The sequence below is a fragment of the Peromyscus leucopus genome, chromosome 20 (genome assembly GCF_004664715.2).
Source record: "Peromyscus leucopus breed LL Stock chromosome 20, UCI_PerLeu_2.1, whole genome shotgun sequence".
NCBI lineage: Eukaryota > Metazoa > Chordata > Mammalia > Rodentia > Cricetidae > Peromyscus > Peromyscus leucopus.
This window is the reverse complement of record NC_051080.1, coordinates 26,370,735-26,398,075: the sequence shown is the minus strand read 5'-3', so window position 1 is coordinate 26,398,075 and position 27,341 is coordinate 26,370,735. Positions and strand designations below refer to the sequence as shown.

At 39.8% G+C, this 27,341-nt stretch overlaps 1 protein-coding gene across 3 annotated transcripts in view; it reads right to left on the bottom strand.

Moving 5' to 3' along the window:
- Positions 1–27,341, bottom strand: part of Khdrbs3 (KH RNA binding domain containing, signal transduction associated 3) — a 170,813-nt gene that overhangs the window by 31,230 nt on the left and 112,242 nt on the right. For all 3 annotated transcript variants that reach the window (XR_005089628.1, XM_028875996.2, XM_028875999.2), the window contains exon 7: positions 20,947–21,029. Coding sequence is in view for 2 of the 3 variants with exons in the window: in XM_028875996.2 (XP_028731829.1) it covers positions 20,947–21,029 (83 nt within the window). In the remaining variant the exon portion in view is untranslated. The remainder of the gene's footprint in view (positions 1–20,946; positions 21,030–27,341) is intronic.

The following is a 27,341-nucleotide window of genomic DNA, read 5'->3' as shown; positions in this document are numbered from 1 at the left end:
CTCTGAGTTAAAATCAAGGGGCAAAGGCCACACCTTCTCTGAGACTCCCTCTGGGGAAGAATCTGCACACTGCCCAGCCCCTTCAGCCTCATGCCATTCATATATGTCTGGAGCCCCTCCCTCCCTCCTCAAAGTCAGCAGGGTTGATTCATCTTTGCTTTTCTTCCACAGTAATACATCCTCTGGTTTGTAATCAAAAAAAAAACAACCAAAAACAAGAAAACAAAAAAAAAAAAAACTAAAAAAAAAAAAAAAAAAAAAAAAAAAAAAAAAAAAAAAAAAAAAAAAAAAAAAAAAAAAAAAAAAAAAAAAAAAAAACACTGAGGGTAATTTGCTCAACTCAATTCTTTACATTAGCAAATAGACAAAGTCCCACCTGCAAAGTAGTAAGGTGACACACTTGTTAGTTAAAAAAAAAAAAAAAAAAAAAAAAAAAAAAAAAAAAAAAAAAAAGACAGATGAAAAAAAAACAACAAACAAAAATGAAAATTAAAAAAAAAAAAAAAAAAAAAAAAAAAAAAAAAAAAATAAAAGAATATAAGGAGAAGACACAAGAAGAATAAAACTCTCGGACACCTTGACAGCTACTACTTCTACAGACATGTTGTTGCTTCGTGCTGTCCAAATAACACTCTCCTCTAACTCTACAGTTAATTTAAAACTTTTAAGTGAGTGTGGTGTGTGTGTGTGTGTGTGTGTGTGTGTGTGTGTGTGTGTGTGTTTATATGCATGTGAGTCCAGGTACCTTTGGAGGTCACAAGAGGACATTGGATCCCTTGAAAATGGATAAGCAGTTGTGAGCTACCCAGTATGGGGCTGGGAACTGAACTCAGTCCTCTTCAAGAGCAGTACATGAAGCCAGCCCACAGCCCACAGCTTTTGGTTAGCTCTATTTAGTTTCGTTTTGAGGCAGGGTCTCACCATGTAGTCATAAATGGCCTGGAACTTCCAGTGTAGACCTGGCTGGCCTAGAACTCAGAGATCCGCCTACCTCTGCCACCTGACTAACCTCAAAGGTTTAAATGTGTAAGTTATTTCAATTGTATTGCTATTAAGTTTGGATAGGAAATTACTATAACATACTCTTTACAAAGTTCTTATAACGAATTGCTTAAAAGTATCTCAAAGGGAAATGTAATGCTGTCTGTTCAGAAGATTTTAGACTCATGAGTTCAAACAGAAGAAAATACAGCATCTATGATGGTAGAAGACAGGAAAACACATTCCTGAACTTTCACAAAGACTACTGCTCTCACGGATGCCTTTCATTCCACCAAGCTCTGGAAGGGCTTTCAAATCTTAAACCAATGTTTTCAGCAAAGCTGCACCTCCCCAACTCATTTATGATCATCACATTTAGTTCACCAACTCTTCTTTAGCACCCAGGACAAGAGCTCAGTTAGTACCCTGTGGACATTTGCTGAACACATGAATGGGGGATGCCAGGGAAATGCGAGGAATTTACTTGTTGGGGAGACGAATATTTACCTAGCGAATATCTACTAGACGCGGTGCAGTGTTCTTTCAATATGTGCACAACCCCATTTATATGGTATTTACTGGTCAACAGGAACAGCCCTCCAATCATGGCTGCTTGTGGAAAGCTTCTGTAGAGTTCAAAAATAAAACTAGAGCTAGCTGACCTGCTCCAAGACCCTGACTGGAAGATAATAAAGAAGTGTTTGTTCAGACACAAGCTTTGTAATTGCTGCGCAGGCTTCTGGAAACCAGCTGGAAAGGACATCAGTGTTCACACTTTCAGTGACATTTCTTCCTGTTCCCAATAGGAAAACTGTACCAGCAGACAGAGACTTAGATGTTATCCAGTCCAAGAAACCTCCTGTCAAAGTATGCCTTAATTTGAATATGTAAATGAGCCTCTGAACAATTCTTCCTGAAGACACACTGCTTCCTCACAGGAACTCATGACTGTTGTAATAGGTAGCCGATATTGTAACCACACAGCACAGGTTACATAGTTTACCAGTCACATTGGGTAAACAGTAGGTCAGTGATTCAAATCCAGGCAGAAAGACTAGCCAGGACAGATAAAACACTTATTTTTAATTAATAAAGTATTGATTCAGCCTTACCTGAGACACTTTTATCTCTACTACTTTGGCTAAGCTTATATGCATAGCTTTTTCTTCTACATGTAAAAATCAGGATATAAAATATATATGTAAATAATATAACTTATGTGTCTAAGCTTAGCAGTCCCTAAGAACACCACCAATACTTTTTGCTGATCATTTTTAAAAGACTGCAATTGGCCCAAGTGACTATCTTTTTAACTTCATGATCAACATAAATTTGTGTTCCTGAGGCACAGCAGTGTTTCTAAGTGACAGATTAAGGAAGACAGGGAAGTTTTGGTGATTAATTCCTACTGTTCTGTACATCCATTACTCCCTGGTCTTCTACAGAACATCAAATAAAAACATCAGAACAGGAACTAAGTGGCATAAAGTAGAGAGCATTACTGCTTTTAAATGTTCATCCTATACCAAGTCATATAAAGCAGCTGTATGGAGGACAATCAGGGAGGCAGCCTGAGCACCTCAGCAGCCATCAGTAGTAAGGACCGCCAAACACCCACACATGCCAGAAGTGAGGCAGGATATACCTAAAACACTGACAGCACTGTGCCTCTGGGGTTCACATTACACAGACTGATTCTAAGTTCTCTCCTCAACCCCCACAGCTATACGAGGTAGGTAAGGGAACTATTTATTCCCATTTTGTAGATGAGGCTATTGAGATAAGGGAAGTGACACAAACAGCTGCTTCACAGCGGGCTGTGTCAGATTCCTAAGCACACACACTTCTCCTTCGCTGAGCATCCTACCTGAACCTCTCTAATGCTGGGAACACACACGAACAACAGAGAATGTCAAAGAGAAAACTATAACCCATTTACTTAAAAATAAATAAATCTATTAATGACAACAACTGGGAAAGAACAAAGGCTACCAGCTGGGTGGTGAGCTATCAGAATATAAAACAGTCCATATCAATTGTTTAATGTAGGTGTTGCCCTTCCACCTACAGCCCGAAATCAACATGTCCCAAGGAAACTTTACCCCAGATTGCATTACCCACTTACATCACAATCTGTCTAAATTCTTCACCTAATCCTCTTTACCTGGATGCTGTCTCACAGAGCTCTTATTGTCTCCGTCCCCTCCCCTCAGGCTCTTACTGTCCCCCTGTCTCTCTCATAGCGCTCTTACTGCCAAGCGCTCACTGTGGCACTGTTAAGTCCTGGCACATCTACAAATACAACTTTCTTAAAAGAAAAATCCCTTTATAATGAATTATACAAGGGGAAATACAATCCACATTATCACCTGCTTCAAACATTGTCTAATAAATGAGGTTTGAATACATATGAAGACTTTAGACACTGACTTTTTTGTTTTGTTTTTGTTTTAATAACTCATCAAGCTGACCACAGGTCTACTGGCAGATCTGAGTATTCTGTAACAATCTAACTGAGAGAGTTTTTGACTATTTGGGGGGGGGGGTAATCTGAGAAAGCATGCATCATTCATCCATTCTGCTTATTTATTGGTATTGTATCAAGAGGAAAGACTGTCCAAGTTTCCAGGTATAAAAAGAGGCTCCTAATATCTAAACTCTCCATTTCCTCTTCTGTGAAATGTAAAAGGCTTCCAACAGTGTGTAGTATCTATTGCATATGGCTACAGTGACTCACTGGAACATTACATGTCCCAGCTCATTTAAACACACTTGCACAGGTCAGTTCTATTGTTACCATTTTGTAGAGAAGACTCAAAAAACAAAACAAAACAAGTCTCCTGGCCAAATTCATCCAGATTAGGGAGTAAAGGAGTTAGAATGTATAGGTTTGCATGAATTTACAGATACTCTTTTCTGTACTAAACCCGATGCTCAATTGGAAGTTAGAACTTACTTCAAGAGTTCTATCATTTTCCTTCAGTTATAAAGTGACGACATGGTTAGCTCTTGAGAGGCCCACACCACTGCTTGTCCTGGGAATGTATGATGTCCTTTTTCCTTTGTCTCCCTCCCTCCTCCGTCTCTCCCTACTGGTATCTAAATCTAAGTATATACTATTTTCTTTTTTTAAAAAAATTATACATTGGCCGGGCGGTGGTGGCGCACGCCTTTAATCCCAGCACTCGGAAGACAGAGCCAGGCGGATCTCTGTGAGTTCAAGGCCAGCCTGGTCTCCAAAGCGAGTTCCAGGAAAGGCGCAAAGCTACACAGAGAAACCCTGTCTCGAAAAAACCAAAAAAAAAAAAATAAAAATAAAAATAAAAAATTATACATTATTTATGCCCCTCCTTTTCAAAAATAAAACACTAATTTTGCTTAAAAAGATCCCATGTAGGTAAAACTTAGTAGGAAAAATCTTTTACAGATCAATAGAAATACATTTTAAGACTGATTATGAGACAGAGAAAAGACATGGAGAGGTCTGCTAAGCAGACCTTTAAAAACTGTACAGTGAAGGTTTAAAGTTGGGGTTTGAAAACCCACACCTGCCCTGCTCAGACAGCCGGTCATGTGCACAGTCCACAGTGTGGTAGGCAAGGAACTCTTCCCTATATGCTCACCCAGCAGAGCATCTGTCACCGCTATGAGTGGCTGATCATAAGAGCTGCTGTAGTCTTTCTTGGCACTATTAAGCAGATGGCAGCGCTAAATCCAAATGATGTTGTACATCTCCCTGGTGGACTCTGTTTTCATACACCGCCATTACTCTACAAGTCCTCAGTGATAAATCTCATGTATTCTCAAGAACATTAAACAGTGAACTGACAGTGGCAATTGATTTATGGCCACTAGCCTGCCTCTGCCCCCTAGTGTGCTCTCACACACTTGTGGAGGAAAGGCAAGGACTCCACGTGTGAGCACTGTTCAGGTATTCTGTACATTTATTGCAATACCCCCTCCCTGCTCCACACACATGCTTGCAAGGAGAACTGGACAGGGATTTGGTGGGAGCCATGTGACTTCTTTGGGAAACAAGGCCTGAGAATACCATGAATAGCTCTCCTTGTGGCAAGACCCTGGAGACACTGACTCATTTGGCCAAAATTTGTGGACTATTTGCTGCATAATTCTGGGCATGACCCTGGGAGTGTGTGTGCTACATGCTCTCCTTGCTTTTAACATGCTAGCCAAACTGCTAGCCTGAAGGAGTCACAATAGGTCAAGAGTTTTAATATTATATATTTGCATAACTGTTCTGGAAAGAATGATTTTTAACCACGAGAGTCTTGGAGAAATGTTAAGAAATAGATGATATCAGGAATTAATGGGAACAGTCTAGAGACAGGGAATGAAGTAGAATCTAGAAACTCACAGTTCCCTCATTTCTGATAACTCTGCCAATATCCCAAAAAGTTAAGAGAGATAGACATAAGAAGAAGGGATAAACCGTCTCAACCTTTAAGAGTATGTTTCCAAGATGTGTTGCCTATAGGAATAATGGAAAATCCCGGAAGAGAGAGCGTAGTACAGAATGTAGAGTGAATTGATCCAGCTTCGGCTGGTGAGTTGATCGTGAGAAACCAGACAGTACCAGATGTAAACATTAACCACTAGAGACAAAGCTGTCTCTCACCCTGTATGATGCTGTAACTGCATATGCTGCCCCCTGGGCACACTGTTCCACCTGTAGTTGTGGCTTGCAACACTGAGGTAATGGTTACATGTGGGAGAGTTGGGGAACAGAAGGGGGAAGAAGCAAAGGAACGAACTATAAGTATTGTAGCCATTTTTAGAAACTTCAGGAAGTAAAAACTAATTGTAAAACTGTTCATGCAAACCATTGAAACTGCATAAATAAAAGACAGCCCAGGCTATGCGGGGCCACTTGTTTGAACAACAACAAGTGGTCACAATTTCTTCATGGCGCCGACTTCACACAGATCATGGAACCCATCTGGAGCAAGGCTTCCAGCAGGGGCTGATCTTGAACTAGACAGGGATGCAGTCTGAGTGTTCTCAGTATTTCCTTCTAAGAGTAAGGACTGACAGGCAAACCAAATGCTTGAAAGCACCTAACACAGTAACCAGCACTTGGTAGGTATGTCACACATTTGATTCTCCCCAACTTCACTAGGAAACACAGGGAGAAAATCCTTTTCTTTATTGTTTAAGTTAAAGAATTTCCTGATAGAGCCTTAGAATTTCTTGGATTGTTTTCAAAGCAATGAAGGTGCCGTGTTAACTAAGCAATGCAATGGATGAGGAAGCTGACAGTGGCTCTGGGGCTCCTGGCCTCAACTTCAAGGCACTGCTACACTATCGCTGCTTCACCACTGGGGAGCTGTATTTGCCGTCCCTCTGACAAGAATATGCCACCAGTCAAAGGGAACGTCATCAGGTTCCTGCCTTGCCAGGGACAAGGGGCCCCATCCTCATCTCTGCTTCCTGGCCACCTTGCCAGCACCTCTGCACGTCCACATGCGGTCTACCTTGAAGTCTCTTCACCTCAGGCCAAAGGCAGGGGCCAAAGGAACCCGAAGTCACAAGCTGCAGGAAACGTCTGCTCATCTCCAGCTGCTTTTCAGACATCTTGTCAAAATGACAATCAGTTCAGCTAGATCCTCTGCACCCCACTACTGGCTGTTGCGAATCTTCCACTCTTGCCCCCATCCTCTCTGCTATGTTCAGATTAGAGCTCAGCCTGCCTCCTGTAATGCACAATGCCACTGCCATAGTCCATGAAGCTTCCTTGCTGTCCTCTGGCAAGTGTCATTGCTTTCTTTTCCTTTATTAGGTCTGTCACTTGGTTTTTCATCATTACCTTGCACCCCGCCCTGCCCCTGCTTTTTCTTTCTATGAAGTTTTTCATTAAAAATCAAGGCATCTATTCGTCTGGAGTATTAATTTTGGTGGGGATGTATCGTTTGTCAATGTATACTTCAGACTGTGTTTCAATATGTGTTGATAGTTTTTAATGCTCAATTTGATTTCTTTAGAAAAAAAATCCTTGAAGTATTGAGCTATGCAAAAAAAAAAAAAGTGTCTGATGGGCTGAGATGCTGCATGCAGTGGGTCTCACCACTGTAAATAACAACATTTGGCAACAATTTTGTAAAGCATAGTGAACACATTTTATACTAGACCAAATCATTACACAGTGCTCCTGGATGCTAACTAGTTGTTATCAATACAGGATGCCTGATGCTTAAACGGTCACATCTTTAAACAGCAGGTTGGCATTTACCAAGTGAAATTCCTAACTCTTCTCTATGTTCACAGGTCAGCTCTAGAGATCATACTGTGCCATGATGCTAAAGGTGCCGACTGAAACCACCACACAGTAGATGACAGGCACAGAGGACAGAAGCTGCCATTCAAAACCCCACCAGAGCACTCTCAGCTTCTAACAGGTCTACCAATTTGGTAAAGGGGCGACGTGGTGCTTTGCCATGCATCGAGCCAACAGTTTTAGATACAACTTTTTTCTCGGCTGGATAATGACTTTAGAATTAGACAAAAGCCTGAGCCTGAGTCCTTTTGGTTGTGCAGTCTCAGAAAAGTTGTGGAACCTCTCAACCCTCAGATTCCTTAAGTAGAAGAATCTACCGCTCAGGTTACCATGACACTGGAGATGATGCACAAATGACCCACATGACCAATGCCACGATGAGATGCCATCTTTAATTGTTTTTTTTTTTTTCAGGAATTTAAAGTATCCTGAAATCTAAAGTATCATGAAAATCTCAGAGAGATGTTAGAAGATGAAATATGTACTTGAAAGTACTGTCAAAACCTGGGTGCAATGGGAAATTAATCCATCAGTATAGAATGAATCCCCCAGAAGCAAAATGTTGTCATCTGACTCCCTTGAGGATATGTGCACCTTTTGAGATCATTCTTCTTTTTATTGTACTTGTGATTGCTACAAGGGCCAGATATTTCTTTGGCTATTTCACAGTTGCTTAGAAATACAGACTGAAGTGTTATAACTGTCATAAAGGTTGTAGGTAAGATGTCAGATGTAAACTAACTCGACTTACTGTAGAATGGAAGGGATTACATCTGGGAGCAGGGCTTCCAGGAGGCAAAACAGTGGGATCTATGGAGCTCAAGTCAGGTCAGGTCAGAGCCATTCATCATCTGTTCACATTCATCACTATAGCTACTCTGAAGCTGTGTACCCACAGGGACCAATCAATAACGTCCAATGAGTTATTATAATTGCAAATTACAAAGAACCAGTTATATTCCTCTTTCCAGTAACTGTGTTGACAATGTATTAGCTAAATGTGTGAAATTAAGTAAACTGCATTGTTTTATACTTCAATGTCAGTATTAACCAAGGCTATTACAAAAGCGATGGGTAGTCTATCAATGTAGGGACAGTCATTTGTACTCTGATTCTAAGACAGGATACTTAAAAATTGAGAGAAAAGAATTAAATATATAAAAACCTACTGATACGCTTGTTTGTGCAACATAAAGCACCATAAAGGCGATCAGGACTGTGGAGCTTAGTAGTCTTTTCTGAAGAGGGCATCAGCGGACAGGACACATCGTCATGCCACCTCTTGTCTTGTTCTGCCACTGCCCATCTTCCCATCACTCTGTTATGGCAAATCTAGACACTGGTGGAGCAGATGGGCAGTCTTAAGCAAGGTCCTCCTGCCCGTGCACTGTCACTTGGCAATACTTCCAGATTTATGAATGTAGGCATCCTACAGTCATCCACCTGTGAAATGAGGAGTCACTTGGAGGTGTGAAAGGAAGGCAGTACTAGCTTTCTCCCCACTGGTCCTCTAGCAGATTTCAGAGTGAATGTTACACTTTCCTCAATCCTCTGGAGGAAAAACAGTTATCTTTCTTATAAACAGAGGCTTAGAAAGCTTGAATCAACTGCCTGAAAGTATGCCTGTCTCTCTGTGTGTGTGTGTGGGGGGGGGTGGAGTGGAGGGAAGGGAACTGTAGACAGTTTTGCCATAGTCTGAACCTCTATAGCACAGGTCTCCAAATGTTACAGACTATGCACCGGTATCAAAAAGTGAAAGAATTTTGAACTTGTAACTGCTCTATGTCTATGTATAACATGTGCTAAGGGTAACACATCAAAGCGGAAACTTGAAAACACTAATGTATGTGGTGCTCTCCAATTCTCTACTCAGGCAGTGTGGCCCCTAACAGGGCTAGAGGCAGCCAGTTGCACTTAGTATAGGCATGCCTAAGAGAAAGAAAATGGTAGCCACAAAGCAATTCAAACCCTGCACCACTTATTTGAACAACATGAATGAATAGTGACATTTAACGCCATGTCTACTGGAGTCTGATGTGTAAGCTCCAGCCCATCTCAGGAGACAGTGGACACATGTTAGGCTCTCACAGCTTTCATGCTGGTGACTCCAGAGGATGGTGCATTATCAAGCTCTGCTCATGGTTTCCACTTCTCTAAAAGGACCAAGAAGGAAACCTTGAAGCAACAACCAACCGCAAAGGAAGCACGGAATATGTTTTAGACTTTAAGTATTGGCGTATAAAATAAATTTTACAGCAATGGAATGTGTAAAGTAAGACACCCGAGCCTACAGACACGGTGCTACACAGCACTGCAGGTGGTACCCAGTCCTGACCCCGAGGCTGTGTGTTCTCCGACAGCAGAAGCTGGAAGTGCTATTTGCTGCAAGGATCTAATGTTAAGTTCTAAGACGCCAGTTCTTAATTTTGCTGTCTTAGCCTGAATATTAAAGATGTGGCTTAAGTGAAGTTCTGTTGATTAAGATAATCCAGATCCGATAAAATGAGGCTTCAAGACACAATTCTGAAGTTATCGGAAAGCGTTAAGTACCAGGGGTTTTCAATGTTTCATGGATTAGGCTTTTAATCTCTGACAAAATACCTGAGAAAACAACCTAAGGGGAGAGAGGCTTGATTTGGCACACTGTTTCAGAGCTTTTGATCATCACTGGGGGTAGCCTGTGAGGAGGCGGATTCTACCTCATGGTAGCAGGGAAGCAGGGAGCCAGCGAGGGATCGGGGACAGGATGCTCCCAAGGACCAACCCACAGTTACCCATTTCCTCCAGTGAGGCCCCACTCCTAAGGTTTTCAAAAGTTGCCCAAGCAGCTGTGGCTCAAGCCTTTAGCATAGGAGTCTTCAGAGGAAAACACTTATCCACACCAGAACCCCCGATATGGAGTACAAGTGGCAATTAGTAAAAGCAGCTGAAATCAAAAGAAGGGTATGGGAGGCAAGATGAAATTTGGGGCCAAGAGGGCTTTACATACTTGGTGGGCCCTGAGTTGAATTTCAGACAATCTCTCTGAACCTTATGCAATGATGGCATCTCAAGATTTAGTTTAGCAGAATTTTAGGGGATACTGAGAAGGGAGGGATGATCTCCATACTGACACTATGTGATTTAGGGATACTCTGCTTTCTATCAGATTCCTAACTTTGAGACACATGCTGCACATACATCATAGTTATAGTACCTATGCGGATATGGGACAGATTGTGTACCCTCCCCCTAAAGTCCTATGCTGAACCCCTGGGCCCTGAAACCCCTAATCATGATTGTGATTGAAGACAGGACCTTTAAAGAGGTGGTTTCATTTGAAATGAAGCCTAGTCCCATCTGATTAATGTTCTCCTGAGACAAACTTTGGATACACAAAGACACCAAGGACATACTCACTCAGAAACTACACTGTGAGGACACAGGGAAAAGGTGGCCACCTGTCCGTCAAAGAGAGGAAGGCCTCAGATGAAGTAGGAGCTACTGACATGCCGACTTTGAGCCTCAGTTTCAGAACCACAGAAAACAATATTGTAGTATTTTATTATATACTAATATAAAGAAACAAAACAAAACATTTCTTCAGACAACTGTGCAAAACAGCATTCTCATTTTAATTTACTAAAAAGCAGCAGGTTAGATAAGCCTATCCTATGCCATCCAGACCAAGGTTCACTGGCTTCTGTGTCTAGGTTGAACGATATTTGGCAAGTAATCTAATTGTTTGAAGCAGTTTTCTTCTCCAAGAAGTGTGAGTTTCACATCGCTGGGCTCCTGCACTGCACATACATTCAACTCTCATGGGGTTTGCTCCTGGGTACGGTCAGCTGTGACACTGTAACCTCACTTCAGAGAAGATGGCTGCACTGCTATGTAAGCTGTTTCTTTGGCGAGTAGTTCCTGACACTTAGGGTTTATAATTTATAGTGTTGCAGCCTCTTAACCGATTCTGCCCCAGCTATGCTAAGCATCGGCCCCCAGCTTCTCCAAAACTATCGGCTGATGAATTTCTCTAAATTCAAGTCTAAACACGCCATTCTCTTGGCTCCCTAGTCTTACGTCTCAGTCCCTAGAGAGACTATTCCACCCACATTACACTCTGAGCGTTCCCCACACAAGGTATTTTGCTGTTGCTTGGTGTTCCTCGCTCCTGCCTCACCTTGCTATGTGGTCCTTTCCCTGACCGCCATCTGGAGACTATCCTTACTCTTTATTCTCTCAGATATATCCATAAATTCCAAACTGGAATTTTGTAGTCTTTCCAATGAAACTTCTCAGGCTTCTCAGAATAGCTTACAATTAAGTATTTACATTTGATTCCTTACAGCCAGTGACCTTTCCAACGACAGGTTCTATGTTAACAGTCTTTGGCATCAAACCCTAAGAGCAGTGCCTAGCACTTGGCAGACATTCAAGAACCACTGATCCAATGACCGAAGGACTGAAAGGAGTGCTTCCCATTGTATTTATGTATCACCATATTTAAGTGAAAAGATCACAAGCTTCACCAGCCCAGACCCAACTCTTGCCATTGTCCTTTAGATTGAGCGAGACATGAAAGTAATGGCTTAAACTCCAATAAACTCTGATCCTGATTTAGAGTATACTTTAAGTAACTTGCTTTTCATTCTGTTTGCTTATCAGAGACTCACTGTGACATTACTGTCTTATTTTTAAGGGCTTTAAATCTGGCTCTTTAAGGTAGTTCAGGAAACAGAAGATCATCTGGACTGAAGTCTTGCAATGTGTTTGTTTTCTACTCTTACCTATAGTAACTATGCTGGATGGGACCAACACTCTTGAAAAACCAAAATCAAAACATAAGAAGGCCACTCCATCCCTTTGAGACATGGCCTCTTGGTGCAGACCCAGCATCCTCCTAGTACTTTGCTGGTGCCCCTTTCTGACTTTCTTTCTAGGTCATCTCTATACCTTTGTGACTCCCACTGACCCACAGAATCACTCTCTCTAGCAGGGACCCACAGATAACCATCCTAGAATGGGACTCAGAATCTCTCTAGTATGTGCCTCCCAAACACACTTGGCTAGGACCTAGAGTGGTAATAGAAACAACAGGACAGACTACCCATCCCACAAAAAGGAGTCCAGATATCTACACCAAGAGACAACTCAAACCTTAGAACTCCAGATGCTTAGACCACAGCTCAAAAGACACAAAGATGATCAAACAAGGCAATATGTCTGCTCCAGAAACCAACAGCCATATTACAATAGGCCCTGAGAAAAGTAATTTAGCTGAAGCACAAGACAAGGACTCCAAAATAACAAGCACTGTAAAGATTTGAATAGATCCCTTATAGAAGACCATGAAAGCACAAACAGTTGAATGAAATAAAGAAAACAATCCAAGACATGAAAATAGAATTTAACAGAGAAATAGAATCACCAAAGAAAACCCAGATTGAGATCAAAGTAGAAATGGAAAGCTCAGGCTGTCAAACAAACACCTCAGGGGCAAGTCTTCACCAACAGAATACATGACATGGAAGAGAGAATCTCCGGTCTTGAAGACAGGATAGAATGCATAATTCAATTGAAGAAAGTGTTAAATTAAAAAAAAATCCACAAACAAAATATCCCGGAAATCTAGGATGTTTTGAAAAGACCAAACTTACAGATACTAGAGATAAAGGAAGAAAAAGAAACCCAGCTCAAAGGCACAGAAAATATTTTCAATACAATGCACAGAAGAAAATTTTCCCAATCTAAATAAACAGATGCCTTTATCAAGATAAAAGAAACACACAGAACATCAAATTGACCAGAAAAGAAAGTCCCCTCAGCACACACAAAATATATCAAAACATTAAAAGTATAAAACAACAAAAGGATATAAAAAGTTGCAAGGGAAAAAGACCAAGTCGTATATAAAGGCTGACCTATTAGACTTTTCAAAGGAGACTCAGAGCCAGAAGGGTCTGGACGGATGTTCTGCAACCTTCAGAGACCACAGATGCCAGTCAAGACTATGATACTCAGCAAAGTTATCAATCACATCAAGGAAGAGAGAAAAAAACATTTTCATAATAAAAACAAATATAAGGAAATTCTATCTACCATCTCAGCTCTACAGAAGGCACTTAAAGGCACCTGTCTGAAGATAAAGTTAACTACACCCAAGAGCACATAATAAATAAGCAATCCCATCCCAGAACAGTTAGCTGAAGGAGGGGGAAACCTCACACCATAACAACAAAATTCCAGGAATCAACAAATAGTATTCATTAGTAACTTTCAATATCAATGGTCTCGATTTCTCAATGAAATGACACAGACTAACAGAATGAATGCAAAAATAGGATCCATCCTTCTGCTACATCCAAGGAATATACCTTAATATCAAGGTAAAATATTGACCCTAAAAAAGTATATATAAAAAAGTTATTCCAAACAAATGGCACCAAGAAGCAAACAGGTATGGCTACTTCAATACCTAGCATATCAGACTTCAAATTAAAACTAACCAGAGGAGATAAAGAAGGATAGCACTTACTCAAAGGCAAAACATCTAGCAAGGGGATATTGCAATTCTAAACATTTAGGCACCAGACACAAAAGCACCCAAGTTCGTAAAAGAAACGCACTAAATGTAAAATCAAATATTGACTCTAACACAGTGGCAGTGGGTGACTTTAATAACCCACTCTCTCCAAGACAGTTGATTCAGACAAAAACCAAACAGAGAAATGCTGGAGTTAAATAATGTCATAAATCAAATGGACCTCTATGAATCTACAGAACATTCCAACCAAACACTAAAGAACATACTTTTTTCTCAGCAGCCCATGAAACTTTCTCCAAAATTGAACACATGTTAGGATAAAAAGCAAGTCTCAACAGATATAAGAACACAAGAAAAATGACATATATCATATTTGATGCCACAGATTAAATCTAAATATAAGAATAAAGAATCAGGAGAAAGTATACAAACTCATGGAAGCTGAACAACTCACTACAGAATAAACATTAGGTCAAGAAGAAAATTAATAATGAAAACACAGCATGCTCAAACCTAAGGGACATAAGGCAGTTCTAAGACACTAGTTCATAGCACTAAGTCACTATATTAAAATAACCTGGAGAAATTTCATATTGATAACAACAACACACTTGAAAGCTCTAAAAAAAAAAAGAAGAAACAATACCAAAATGAATAGATGGGAGGAAATAACCAAACGCAGGACAAAAATCAGTGAAACAGAATCAGACAGACAGACTGATAGACAAACAGACAAAAAAAAAAAAAAAAAGACCATAAAGAATCAATGAAATGAAGTGTTGATTCTTTGAAAAAAACCACAGGATTAACAAACCCTTGGTTCGATTAACTGAAAGATGAGAGACAGGATCTAAATTAATAAAACTAGAAATGAAAAGAGAACATTACAAGAGACACTCAGGAAATTCAGAGAATCATCATGATATATTTAAAAATCTGAAATCTACCAAACTGGAAAACCTAAAATAAATGATAAATTTCTTAATATATATGATCTAGTAAATCAAGTTGAAAAAACAGACAATTTAAACAGGCCATATCCTTTAGTGAAATAGAAGCAGTCATTAAAAATCTCCCAACCCAAAGAATCTCAGGGCCAGTTGGATTCATTGCAGAATTCTACCAGACTTTCAAAGAAGATCACCAATCCTCCTCAAATTAGTCCAAAAAATAGAATCTAAAGGAACATTTCCTAATTCTTTTTATGAAGCCACTATTATACAGCTAGCAAAACCACACAAAGAACCAACTAAAAGAGAAAGTATAAACCAGGCTTTCTCATGAACACAGATGCAAAATTCTAAAAAAAAAAAAAAAAAAAAAAAAAAAACCCTTGAAAACTGAATCCAAATACACATCAAAAAGATCATCCACCCTTATTAAGTAGACTTCATCCCAGAGATGAAGGGATGGCTCAACATATGTAAATTGTTAAATGTAATCCATATAAAAAAGAAACTGAAAGGCAAATTCCATGTAATCATCTCATTAGATGGAGCAAAGGCCTTTGGAAAATCTGACACCCATTCACGATTAAGTGCTGGAGAGACTAGGGATATGGTGGCACATCTCAACAGTGTCAAGGGAATTTAGAGCAAGCTCACTGACATCCAGAACTAAGGAAGGCTATGCACTCGCCACACCTATTCCATTAAAGCCTTGAAATGCTAGCTAGAGCAGTAAGATAACGGAAGGAAAGCAGAATTCAAACAGGAAGGAAAAATGTGAACATGTCTGTTTGCAAATGAAATGATTTTATACATGAAGTCACTAAAATCTTCATCAGGAAACTGTTACAACTGATAAACACTGAGCAAATTAGGAGGATTCAAAATTAATACACAAGCATCAGTAACCTTTCTATATGTAAATACAAATAGACTAAAAAAGAAATCATGGAAACAGTACATTTTACAGTCGCCTCAAAATAAAACAAAAACTAAAACAAACAAAAACCTTGGGATAACTGTAACCAATCAAGTGAAAAACTTCTATAATGAAAGTTTTAAGATACTGAAGAAAGAAACTTTAGGAAGACATCAAAAGATTGAAATATGTCCCATGCTCACAGATCCATAGGATTAATACAGTGAAATGGCCATATTATAAAAAGCAATTTATAGATTCACTGCAATCCTATCAAACTTCCAACACAACACTTAACAGAATCAACAACAACAACAACAACAAAGGGAAACATAAAAATACACCAGATAGCTAAAACCATTCTGAACAGTAAAAGAACTGCTGGAGGTCTCACTATCCCTGATGTCAAGCTGTATTACAGCTCTATAGTAATAAAAACAGTATGGCATTAGCATAAAAAACAGACACACTGAACAATGGAATCAAACTGAAGACTATAGACATCTATGGACACCTGAGTCTTTACTAAATAAATAAATAAATAAGCCAAAAAAAAAAAATACACACTGGAGGAAAGATAGCATCTTCAACAAATGGCAAAGGTCAAACTGGATGGCTGCATGTTGATCAACTTTACAAAACTCAACTCCAAATGGATCAAAGACCTCAACATAAAACCTGAATCTGATAAAAGAGAAGGTAGAGAACAGGCTGAAACTCATCGGCACAGGAAAGGAATGGGACACTGAGCACAGGCACTAAGACCAACTAATAAATGACACCTCATGTTGCTAAAGATCTTCTATATGGTAAAGGACACCAGCACTCAAGCAAAGTAACACACTACAGAATGGGAAAAGATCTTTACCAAATACACATGTGGCATATCGATAGTAGCTAGAATAGATAAAGAACTAAAAAAGAACGGAACAAGAAAACAAGGGTACAGAACTAAGCAGAGTTCTCAAAAGATGAAAACAAATGGCATAGAAACACTTAAAAATGTTCAATATCCTTAGCTACCATTGAAATTCAAATCAAAACTACTTTGAAATTTACTTTTATCCCAGTCAAAATGGCCAAGATCAAGAAAACCAATGACAGCTCATTCTGGAGAGGATGCAGAGTAAGAGGAACACTCATCCACTGCTGGTGAGACTGCAAATCCATCCCTGGTGGGACTGGAAGTTTGTTCAGCTGCTATGGAAATCAGTGTGGCAGCTCCTAGGAAGGTAGAAATGGCATGAACCCAAGGACTGTATCTTAGCTCATCCATGTTCATAATAGCCAGAAACAGGAAAATAGCCTAACATAAATAACAAAAATGTTATTGACACAATGCAATATTATCCAACTGCTTTGAAAAATAAAATTATGAAATTTGAAGATAGAGAAAAAAAATTATTATCCTGAGTGAGGTAACCCAGATCTAAAGAGACAAATTGCCTGTTTTTTTTGTCCTATGTGAATTTTGTTTTAACTTTAGATATGTGTTTCAAACTAAATAACCACAGAGGTTAGATAACTTGCAAGGGATGTGAGTATGCAGGAGGCAAGGTTATAAAAGGAGATAAAGTAGAATCTAGAATACAATGGTTAAATGGGGAGGAGGGTGTGAGGGCAGGCTAAAGGAGGGAATACAAGGTGGGACAATTAACAAAATTGCCTTTTGAAAAACCATATGGAAACTTAATACTGCAGAAGTTTCCTAAAATAGATACATATATAAAAAGAATTAAAGAGTAATAGAAGCAATAGAAGAGACAATGAACCAACTACACATCTTACACTAACCTCAATGTCAGGAATGAGGTACATCTTGTTGATTCATTGCCCCATGGAAACCTCCACACATAAAAGACTACTGCCAAAGCTTTTGATTACTCTCCATAACCTGACAGTAAGGTCCTATTATTATCAACAGTTACATATGTCATTGATCATGGAGAAATTCAGCTAGTGCCCAATTAGAACCTTCACCACTACTCACTAATGTTCATGGTGCTATTATATTTTACATGCTACCAGAGGAGAAAACTAATCATCAATATCACTCAGGTACAAACTCTGACATGCCCAACAGCAACCTGTTTGTAAGATATATTGTTGCACTAATGGCACAAATGTTATGGAGGCAACCAATCACTTTTTGATTGGCTTTAAAGAGTACTTCATGACCTAGGGGCCCCTGAGCTGGAACTTACCAGAAGGTCCCATGGAAGCTTCTAAAGGAAGTAAGCCATCAACACTCTTATTCAGCTATGAGGCCTATCAGCCACAATAATGACCATCATGGCAAATAATCCTAAGAGTGCAGTAGTGGCACACATACCTTGGCATTAACCAACAGCTCTGTAATTGGACTTAAGACCCATTCAACAAGAAGGAAATCAGGACTGGCACTGGAAACCTAGCAAGCTACCCATGGCTAGTGAAGTCATGGATCTTAGAGGAGAACCTACAACCACTACTTTACTAAATGAGCATAATCCCTAACTACACTCTAAATATTTATTTTTATACCCACAGATAAGTGTAGTTCTCACTCCTTATCAATGTTACTTTTCTTTGCAATAGATGAGGAACATTCTAGAAAACCACAACCAATATAAATGCAGAGTTATGAAGTCTAGTTTCAATGAACACACCTCCAAAATAACTTCCACACCTAAGGGACACTGCAGAAGATGGGGTGGAAATATGTTAAGAGCCAGAGGATCAGGGAGTTTACTGTGAGACTGTATCTCTTAGAATTATCAGAAGCTACATGCATAAGGTCTCACCAACACTACTGCCTAAACATGAGACAAAAAAGGATAACAACAACAGACAGGCCAAAGTGGAGTGAGAGAAAGACCACAAAGTCTCAACCCTATACCAAGAACTACAGGCAACTAAGTAATGCTGAGAGTTGGAGAAATGGTCTTCCCGATAGGTTATCCTATACCAAACTGTCAGCCCTGGGAACATACAAGTAACATTAAACAGACTGGGCAGGTTATATTTAGGAATATATATTTGATATATTAATTATATTTACATATATGTACATATATGCATGTTACAACAATTAATGATAAAAAGAGGCCATCAATTTTATAAGAGCAAGGAGGGATACATGGGACAGGTTGGAGGGAAAGGGGGATAGAGAGAAATGATGTAATTATATTATGAACTCAAAAATAAAATTAGAAAAATACATCCACTTCATGAGATGAAACCTATGTCTGACATTGCTGAAATGGTCAAGAACCTGAGACTAGGTAACTCATGGGACCTAGGCGACACCTATTTCTATTATTCTGCTAAAGGAGCAAAACAATAAAATGATTCCTGATATACTGCTATACTATAGATCAGTGCATTATTCAATCCTCATAAGAAGTTTTTTCTTACAGTAGATAATAATTAAGACAAAGCCTCATGAATGGACAATGTGCAGAGTGACAGGTTTTGGAACTCTCAGTCCTAAATGGGAAGTCTTCATCAAACACCTCCCCTCAAGGCTCAGGGATTTATATGGAAGAGGAGGTGGAGAGATTGTAAGGGTCAGAGATGGTGAATGACTCCACCAAAACAGTGTCTTGCAGACACAAAGACCCATAAGATCCAAACAGTGTGTGCATGCACTTTTGGTTTCATTTTGCTTTTTTTGTTTTTGTTTTGACTTTTTTTTTTTTTGAGAGAGAGAGATGAGAGATAGATAGATAGATAGATAGATAGATAGACAGACAGACAGACAGGTAAATAGGTAGATAGGTAGACAGACAGACAGACAATATGAAGTTGGAAGTTGGATGGGTAGGACAGTAGGGAGAATCTGGGAGGAGTTTAGAAAGAATATGATTAAAATGTATGAGAAAATTTTTAGATAAAGAAAAATGTATGTTAGCTAGAAGTGAGAAAACTAAGGGACATAAGTACTAACACACTGTCTAGAACATTCACATACTCAGATCATCACACAGCTCAAGCAAAAACATACAACATCACTAGATTCCAGTTCCAGATGGGGGTGGGGCCAGTACTCACTAAAAAGTACAGGGAAACCATCTGACAGAGTGTGATCAATCTCTTTGTTATACAGGCTCCTCTTCCACAGGCACAGTGTCTATCTTACAGGATATGCTTCTTATAAGATATGTTCACTTGGCCTGGGTGATAGACCTGATGAGAACAGGGTAGACGGAAACCACACACTGAGAAAGTGTTATGAAGTAGAAGATGCATGTGCTTCACCATGAAAATTTATGGGTATTTATGTTTTTAAGTAGGAAAAATGTCTAGTTGTAAAGAGCAGTCTTTGAGTTAGAAGATACGACTATAGACCCTTTCATTCAAATTACAGTGGGATTTTGGACACATGACTTCTTCTGTTACCCCCCTCCTTGCTCTCTACAGTAGGATCCTTCAGGAAGTATTAGTCTAGCTACAGCAGGAGCTGTAGGGCAAGCCTCATGCAGCTTCTTGCTGTCATTTTCAACAAGCTGTAGGAGTGCCTCTGTCTCAAGAACTAATGACACAAACATGAAGAACACGGCATCCACTGAAAAAGATCACCCGTCAGCCTAGGTCTGAAGGCCATCTGTCTGTCCTAGGCTATATACAAAGTAGGATGTCAAGAGCAAAGATGAAAATTGTTTACTATTCTCCCCTGGCCAGCATCAGAGTTTATAGGTAAGAGAACCCATGCATTCACTCACAGCTTGAGGGGCAGGCACCACATCCACAAATGTACCTGGGCACTCCATCACTACAAACATACAGCCTGTGTTTAGGTTTTCAGTCACTGCAGTATACATTTTTTTTTTGGGGGGGGTCTCATCAGGATGAAATGGTTACATTTACAAAAACGGAAGCTGCTGGGAGACAGGTGCATCACTGCTCATCACTGCACAATGTTGTGTGAACAGCAAGCCACGCTCTGGCATTACTATTCTCCAGAGAGGCAGGATGTTCACTGTTCCTATGGAATTTGGTGGCCTTAGGATTGAATGGCTATCCACTTTGAGGAAATCACCCTTCCTTAGGATGATATTAAACATTTGGGTCAAATTTTCAGAGTAGATAAAATTAAACGTAGTTCTCAAGTCCAGGTGCTTTAGCATGATGGTTTCCAGGGGCGTTAATACACGGTACTGGGAAGGGCAGATTCCACTTCTCCAGTTAGAAGAAACAACAGACAGCAAGTCAAATCAGCCCCACTAGCTGACAGTCACACCTCCCTGTGGAAGGGTCCTGTGTCAAGCTCATGGATAGCCTGGCAGCGAGGGGTGACTCTTACCTTTGGGCTGGGGTGCTGTAGCTGTTGTCATAGGAGTCGTAACTCTGTTCATCGTATGCAGTACCGTACCCATCATCATAGTCCTGAAATATACCAGAAGGAGGGACATTGAGAAGATGTGCTGGAAAGAAAGAACACTGTGTTTCCAGTCCTGCATGACACCAGCTGATGCTAACTGAGTCTAACCATGGTGTGAGGAGAAGTGAACTTGTGGCTTCGGTCCAATGGCCAGAGTGAGAAGCTCCCAACGCTCTCAAAAAGGCAAGTGCTGGAAACCATAGCTAAGATTGCCATGGTCAAGATTCAAAAATGAACCATAGAGCTGCAGAGAGCCAAAGTTTATTTATTTAAAAACAAACACACAAACAAAGAAAGCATGGCTAAATCTTGGTAAGAACAGAGCTATGTGATATTTTCACTTAGCAATAGCCTGAAAGCCACTGGGGTGCAGAGAGGCAACTGGAACACCCTTTAGTAATGGTTCCCTGTGAGCGGTCTTCATCTGCTCTGACTTTGCACTCTCCTTAGTACAGCAGGCTTACTCCCTAGAGCTTAGCTGAAGAGAATAATTAATGCCACTTGTTTAAGATTTTAGATGCTTGAGATTGTGGAGAAATACTAGGCAAATGGGTTAATTGATAAGCATAAAAAATATTCCTGGGCATCTAGAGGGCGGTGCCCAGCTCAATGCCATGTCTCATGACTCAGAAAAGACCACAGAGATGTTTTTGTTGGCTGACCCTGAGGTCCAGCATGGGGAAAGAATGGGCTTCTAATGCTGAGTCGTGGTTAACTGGCTATGTGCATGCTGGGTATGAGTACCACTATACATAAGCACACTCGCATCAGAAGCCAGGCATTGACATTAATGCACAGGAGACTAAAGTGGCCACACCTGACACACACAGACTTCACACAATTTGTTTTGAATAGTCCAAAATATAAAATAAAAACAAATAACAAATCCTGGAAAAATATGACTCCTAGAGTCGACGATTAATTAATATATTGTGTCTAGTTTAAAACAAGAAATTGAGACGTGAAAAAACCCACACAAGTATGGTCTCTCTATAAGAAAAATAGCTGATAATAAAAATCATCTCTGGGGAAGTTGAGACATTGAAGCTGCTAGGCAAAGAATTTAAACCAACATCTTGAACATAGCCAAGGAACTTAAAGAAACTGTTACGATCAAGTATATCACTTCATCAAATAGAGACTATCAGTATACAGAGAAGCCAAGGTAAATGCTTGGCTTGAAAACCAGTAATTAAAGCAGAAACTTCAGCGGTCTCATCAGCAAAAACACTGGAAAAAAGTCATTGGACTTGAAGATAGACATGCTGAGAATAGAGGATGGGGAAAAAAAAAAAGAACACAACATCAGAGACCTGTGAACAGCACCAAATGGATGAGGAGGAAAATATTCAGAGAAACAACTGGTTCAAAACTTCCCCAATTTGATGAAAAACTTTACTTACCCAAGAAGCTTAACATTTCCAAACAGTAAAACCTCAGAGACCCATAACCGTAAGTGCCAGAAAGGACACAGGAGCATCCAGACTCTAACAGGAAGGACAGTGTCTGGAAGACAGTGAGAACCCAGACCCCAGACACAAAGGAAGCTTAGACAAGAAGAGTGGGCTCTGGTGAGTGACTATTTAACATCGTGAGCGGCACTGGGTACAGTACTTTATAGCCAATGAGACACTCCTTCAAAAATAAAGAAGAATTACTACTTAGCAGATCAAAACGGAACACTTTCTAGCAGTAGATACACTTTTTAGAAAACAACAGAGAGAGCCCTTCAGAGAAGTGAGAACCATCAGCAACTTGAAGGTACATGAAAAGCTTCCTATTTAGATATACATAAAGGACAACTTTTATTTTTATATATAAATAATACTATTGTATGTCTACGGAGCAATACATCCAAGAAGAGCAAAACACACCTGCATGACAGTGGCTCAAATAAAGAAGTCCATACATCTGATGAATAACTACAGTATCCAAAGCAATACACCACTCACAGGCACACAGAAAAAGAAAGTCAGAAATTACCATTCAAATTTAAATGCAATTCATGTTTTAATTACAACTCACTGGGGACTTTTCAATGAATAATGCTGGCACACCTGCAGATGGACCCACACATAAGAAGATAAAATTGAATGACAACCACACATCATACGCAAACATCAACACAACATGCATCATATCTGTATGTGAACAGGTAAAGAACTCTGAGAACAGAAAGTAAGCATGAATAACTATACAGTTTCTTGACCTTGGATCAGTGATTTCTTTAATAGGCTAGCAAAAGCACAGAGCTGAGGAATATGGAAAAATTCAAAGATTTTAATTTTCAAATGACACTATTTAAAAGAAATTAAAAGATAATCCACTGCATGGGAGAAAATATGCACAAATAATACATGTGATTTGGTTCACTCTCTAGAATAGATAAAGAATTCTTATAACTCAACCAGGAAAAGACAGTAACTACAAGAGAAAAGCCAACCTTTTCATTCTTTGGGGAACACATGTCCTCCATGTTGATTAATTTTGAGACAGAGCTCTATGTAGACCAGGCTGGCCTCAGACTCACAAGAGATCCTCCTGCCTCTGCCTCTCATTGTTATTTCTAAAGGGCTGTGAACTTCAAAACAGTCAAGAAAAGCAATGTTTGCCAGGCTGTGGTGGTGCACGCCTTTAACCCCAGCACTCGGGAGACAGAGGCAGGCAGATCTCTGTGAGTTCGAGGCCAGCCTGGACTACAGAGTGAGTTCCAGGAAAGGTGCAAAGCTACACAAAGAAAGCCTGTCTCAAAAATACCAAAAACAAACGAGAGAGAGAGAGAGAGAGAGAGAGAGAGAGAGAGAGAGAGAGAGAGAGAGAGAAAGAAAGAAAGAAAGAAAGAAAGAAAGAAAGAAAGAAAGAAAGAAAGAAAAAATGGAATCAGACATGTTACACACTGGTATTTAGGCCACAAAACACTGTATCTTGTACTATAGTTGGCTCTAGGTTTTTGGGTTAATTACACAGTGGCTTTGGATCTACTGGTATTTTTTAAATGTTTAAATGGTCCATAAATAACACCTTAGAACATCAGGTTTTCAGTAATTTCAAATATGTGCACAGCCCCTGGAAGCAGGCAAATGTACCATGTGGTCAAAGAAATGTCAGTATCAGTGTCCAGGATGCACAATCTCTAACTCAGTGCAGCGTATCAACGTATCAGAATCTCTTTATAGATTTATGCAAATCCTCAGACTATACAGAAGGGATGAGAAAGTACAAATACATGTCCAGCATAGGAAGAACTTCATGAGGACCCTGACATAATCATTCTCAAGTGGTACCCCACAATTTCACATTGGCACATTTTTCCTGGAGTTTTAATAAAACTCAAAAAGGTGAAGAATGTCAAAAGCTTCTATGTGCAAAGGAGAATCACATAATAGGCTCAAAAGTGATTACCTCATTCTCTTAAAATATTTTATTTTTATTCATGCTTGTTGGTGTGTATGCATGTGAGAATGAATGCAGATGCCCATGGAGGCCAGAAGAAAGGCATCAAAATTCCCGGGAGCTGAGTTACAGGTACATAGGCAATTAAAGGCAACCTAAAATGAGTTTGGGGAACAGAATTCCAGTCCATTCCAAAAGTAGTCCTTGTTCTTAACTGCTGAACCACCTCTCCAGTCCTGACATTTTTAAATTAAAAAGAAATAGATACAATAGTTGGACATATTTTGCAGGTATAGGTTTATTTAAAGAAATCAAACTGCTAACTATCTTGGCTTGGGTCACTATGTATTCACTTTTAAAAAGCATTTGCAGACTCACTTTATTTGACATAAAAAAAAACAGTTATCTAAACAGAAGGTTTCAAAAGCTTTCGATTTGATAAAACAAGTATCAGCATAAATGGATACTACCAACTTGCAGGAATAAGTCTTATGTAAATTATATATGATTGCCTATATAGTTGAATGTTTTGTCACAAAGGAAGAAATGAATACAAAATGCGGCAGAGTCATATAAAAGGAATAAAATTGTAACACAAAAAGCAAGCCACAGTGTTCTTCAGAGTTAAAGGTAAATTACTAACTTTGCTATGATCTTTCAATGGTCAATTCAAGGTAGCCATAAAACAAATTTTGAGATGATTTTCATTAACAGCAATAGCAAAACAGTAACATGAATTCTGACCAACAACTAAGCTAAAAGCCGGCCACTAACTAATAACAGGAACATTTCTAATTACTGTTTAAACTTTTCATGTATCATCTAACCTGACTCCAGCACTGCAGTAAACACCATGGATGGAGATCTTGCTATGTCTAATGAGTGGGCTGGCATACAATGGAGTGGGGCAGAAATAATGAACAGCCAAAAAGACCCTTATAACTCAAAGGTAAGCACCAAGGTGAGACAGTCCAGACCAATTGAGACAAGCAAAGGAAGTTTAGTGTGAAGTCAGAGAAAAACTAGTCTTTCCTTTTTAAAGAAAGGTCTTAAAAATTAGTCAAAATGAACTGAAGGTGTAAAGCAAGGGAGGAACAGAACTTTTGCATCCGGGGAGGCTGAGAGCTGGAATGAACACTGTAAAACACACAAGTAGCGGGATGATGATGAAATGCCAGGAACGTTAACCTGGAGGACCAATTCAGGAATGGGCATCTGGATTTTGAGTGACATGATTGCCTTGTGTTGTAGAAATTCCTATCTGGCAACACTGTAGAATAGAAAGGATGATCTGTAAAGCCTGATGTGCAAGGAAGTCATTGTGGGGTACTCACAACTTGGAAAACACACAGGCTACAGCTTCTTTAGCAACATGTTAGATGTCTGTAAAAAAGTGTAGTTCAAGTGAAGAGTGCTGACATATATTTAAGATTACAAATGACTAAAATTCAAAATTTTAACTAAAATGCTATACGGTGCACTACTTTATTCCTATATAATTTAACATACCATTGAATAGATGAATAAGGCAGCACAGAAAAGATGTTGAGATTTTGGTTGGGTCACACATCTAAGCTACTCAATCTGGTAGGCCTTGAGACAGGAGTGCACTACACTTCACCAGCACAGCCAATACATTAGAACTTTCTTTACACTGGAGATCTTTGTGTTACTTCTCACACTTCCACATTTTCTCTTCAAGGTGATTCTCTTTTATGGCATGTCACTCCTCCAGTGTCTGCCTCACTTCTGTGCCCCCAGTGCAGAAACCCATCCAGTTCACCAGGTGCGTCTCCACTGCCCTTGCTGCCACTTGGCTTTCTAGGCTAAAGTTCAAATGAGTGGCTTCAATTCTGTTCCAAAATTTCAGCCAGGCAAAAAGAGTCCACTGTGTCTGTATAATGTCAGCATTTACCCTAATGTGCATAGCTCCGTAACTGCCCCCTGTGGATGACTCGCTTTGTACTTCAATTCTATTATGAACTGAGGCTGTCTTAAAGGCTTCCTTCAGACCAGGCACAGCCACACACAACGAGGACTCAATGATGCTCACTGCTCTGCTGGACAGAACACCGGGTAAAAACAAGACAATCTTGTTTGTTTCTCTCACCTCGCCCTGAGCTTTTCTCAGCTTCTTCACAGTTCTAGCTATTTCTCAAATAACCAGAAATGCCTTAAGTGGGTGGCAGAAATGTATTTTAAGCCAACTATTGAATTAATCTGGAAGTATCTTAGGAGTCCCTTCATGCTATCTAGAGGCATGCACAGGTCTTCCCTGGACATCCTTGCACTTCTATATTAGTCCTGCTGTAGTACTGTCCAGCTGGAGAATCTGTTTGTAATGGCCTCAATCTCTCTCTCACAGCCTCCCTCTGCATTCTGATATGAAGCCTGAGGTGTTATCTGGCGTTATTAGGTTCATTAGAACCTGCCGAAGCTTTCAGATCCTTTGGAATCTTCCAACTGGACAAAGCAGGAATCTGCATTTGGCTCTCTAGTGCATCTTCATCTAAACATTCCCCTAGAAGTACTAGCTAAACTGCAAACCTAGGCTTGTGCTTCCTGACTTCTCTGTTTCCTGGCTCATACAGACACAGACCAAGTGGGCACCTGTGTAGCTCAGGAAGTAGTTCTGCTTCTCACTGGCGATGCCTCTACATGTGTTCTCTCTTCTGGCACCTTCTTGGATAACAAAAGTTAGCCTGAAAACAGAACTATCATTTTTGAACTATAATAATTGCTAACTCACATATATTTGGCATCTATAATTATTTCTTTCACTCCTTTCAAGCTTTTCAGTCTAGCGGGTCCCTATGAGTTAGGACCAGTCTCTACTCTCCACTCCCTGATCCCCCCTTTCTCTGCACCACCCCATTTTCACGCACAAGTATCATTATACTTTGTTCTCTTTGGTATCCCACTGC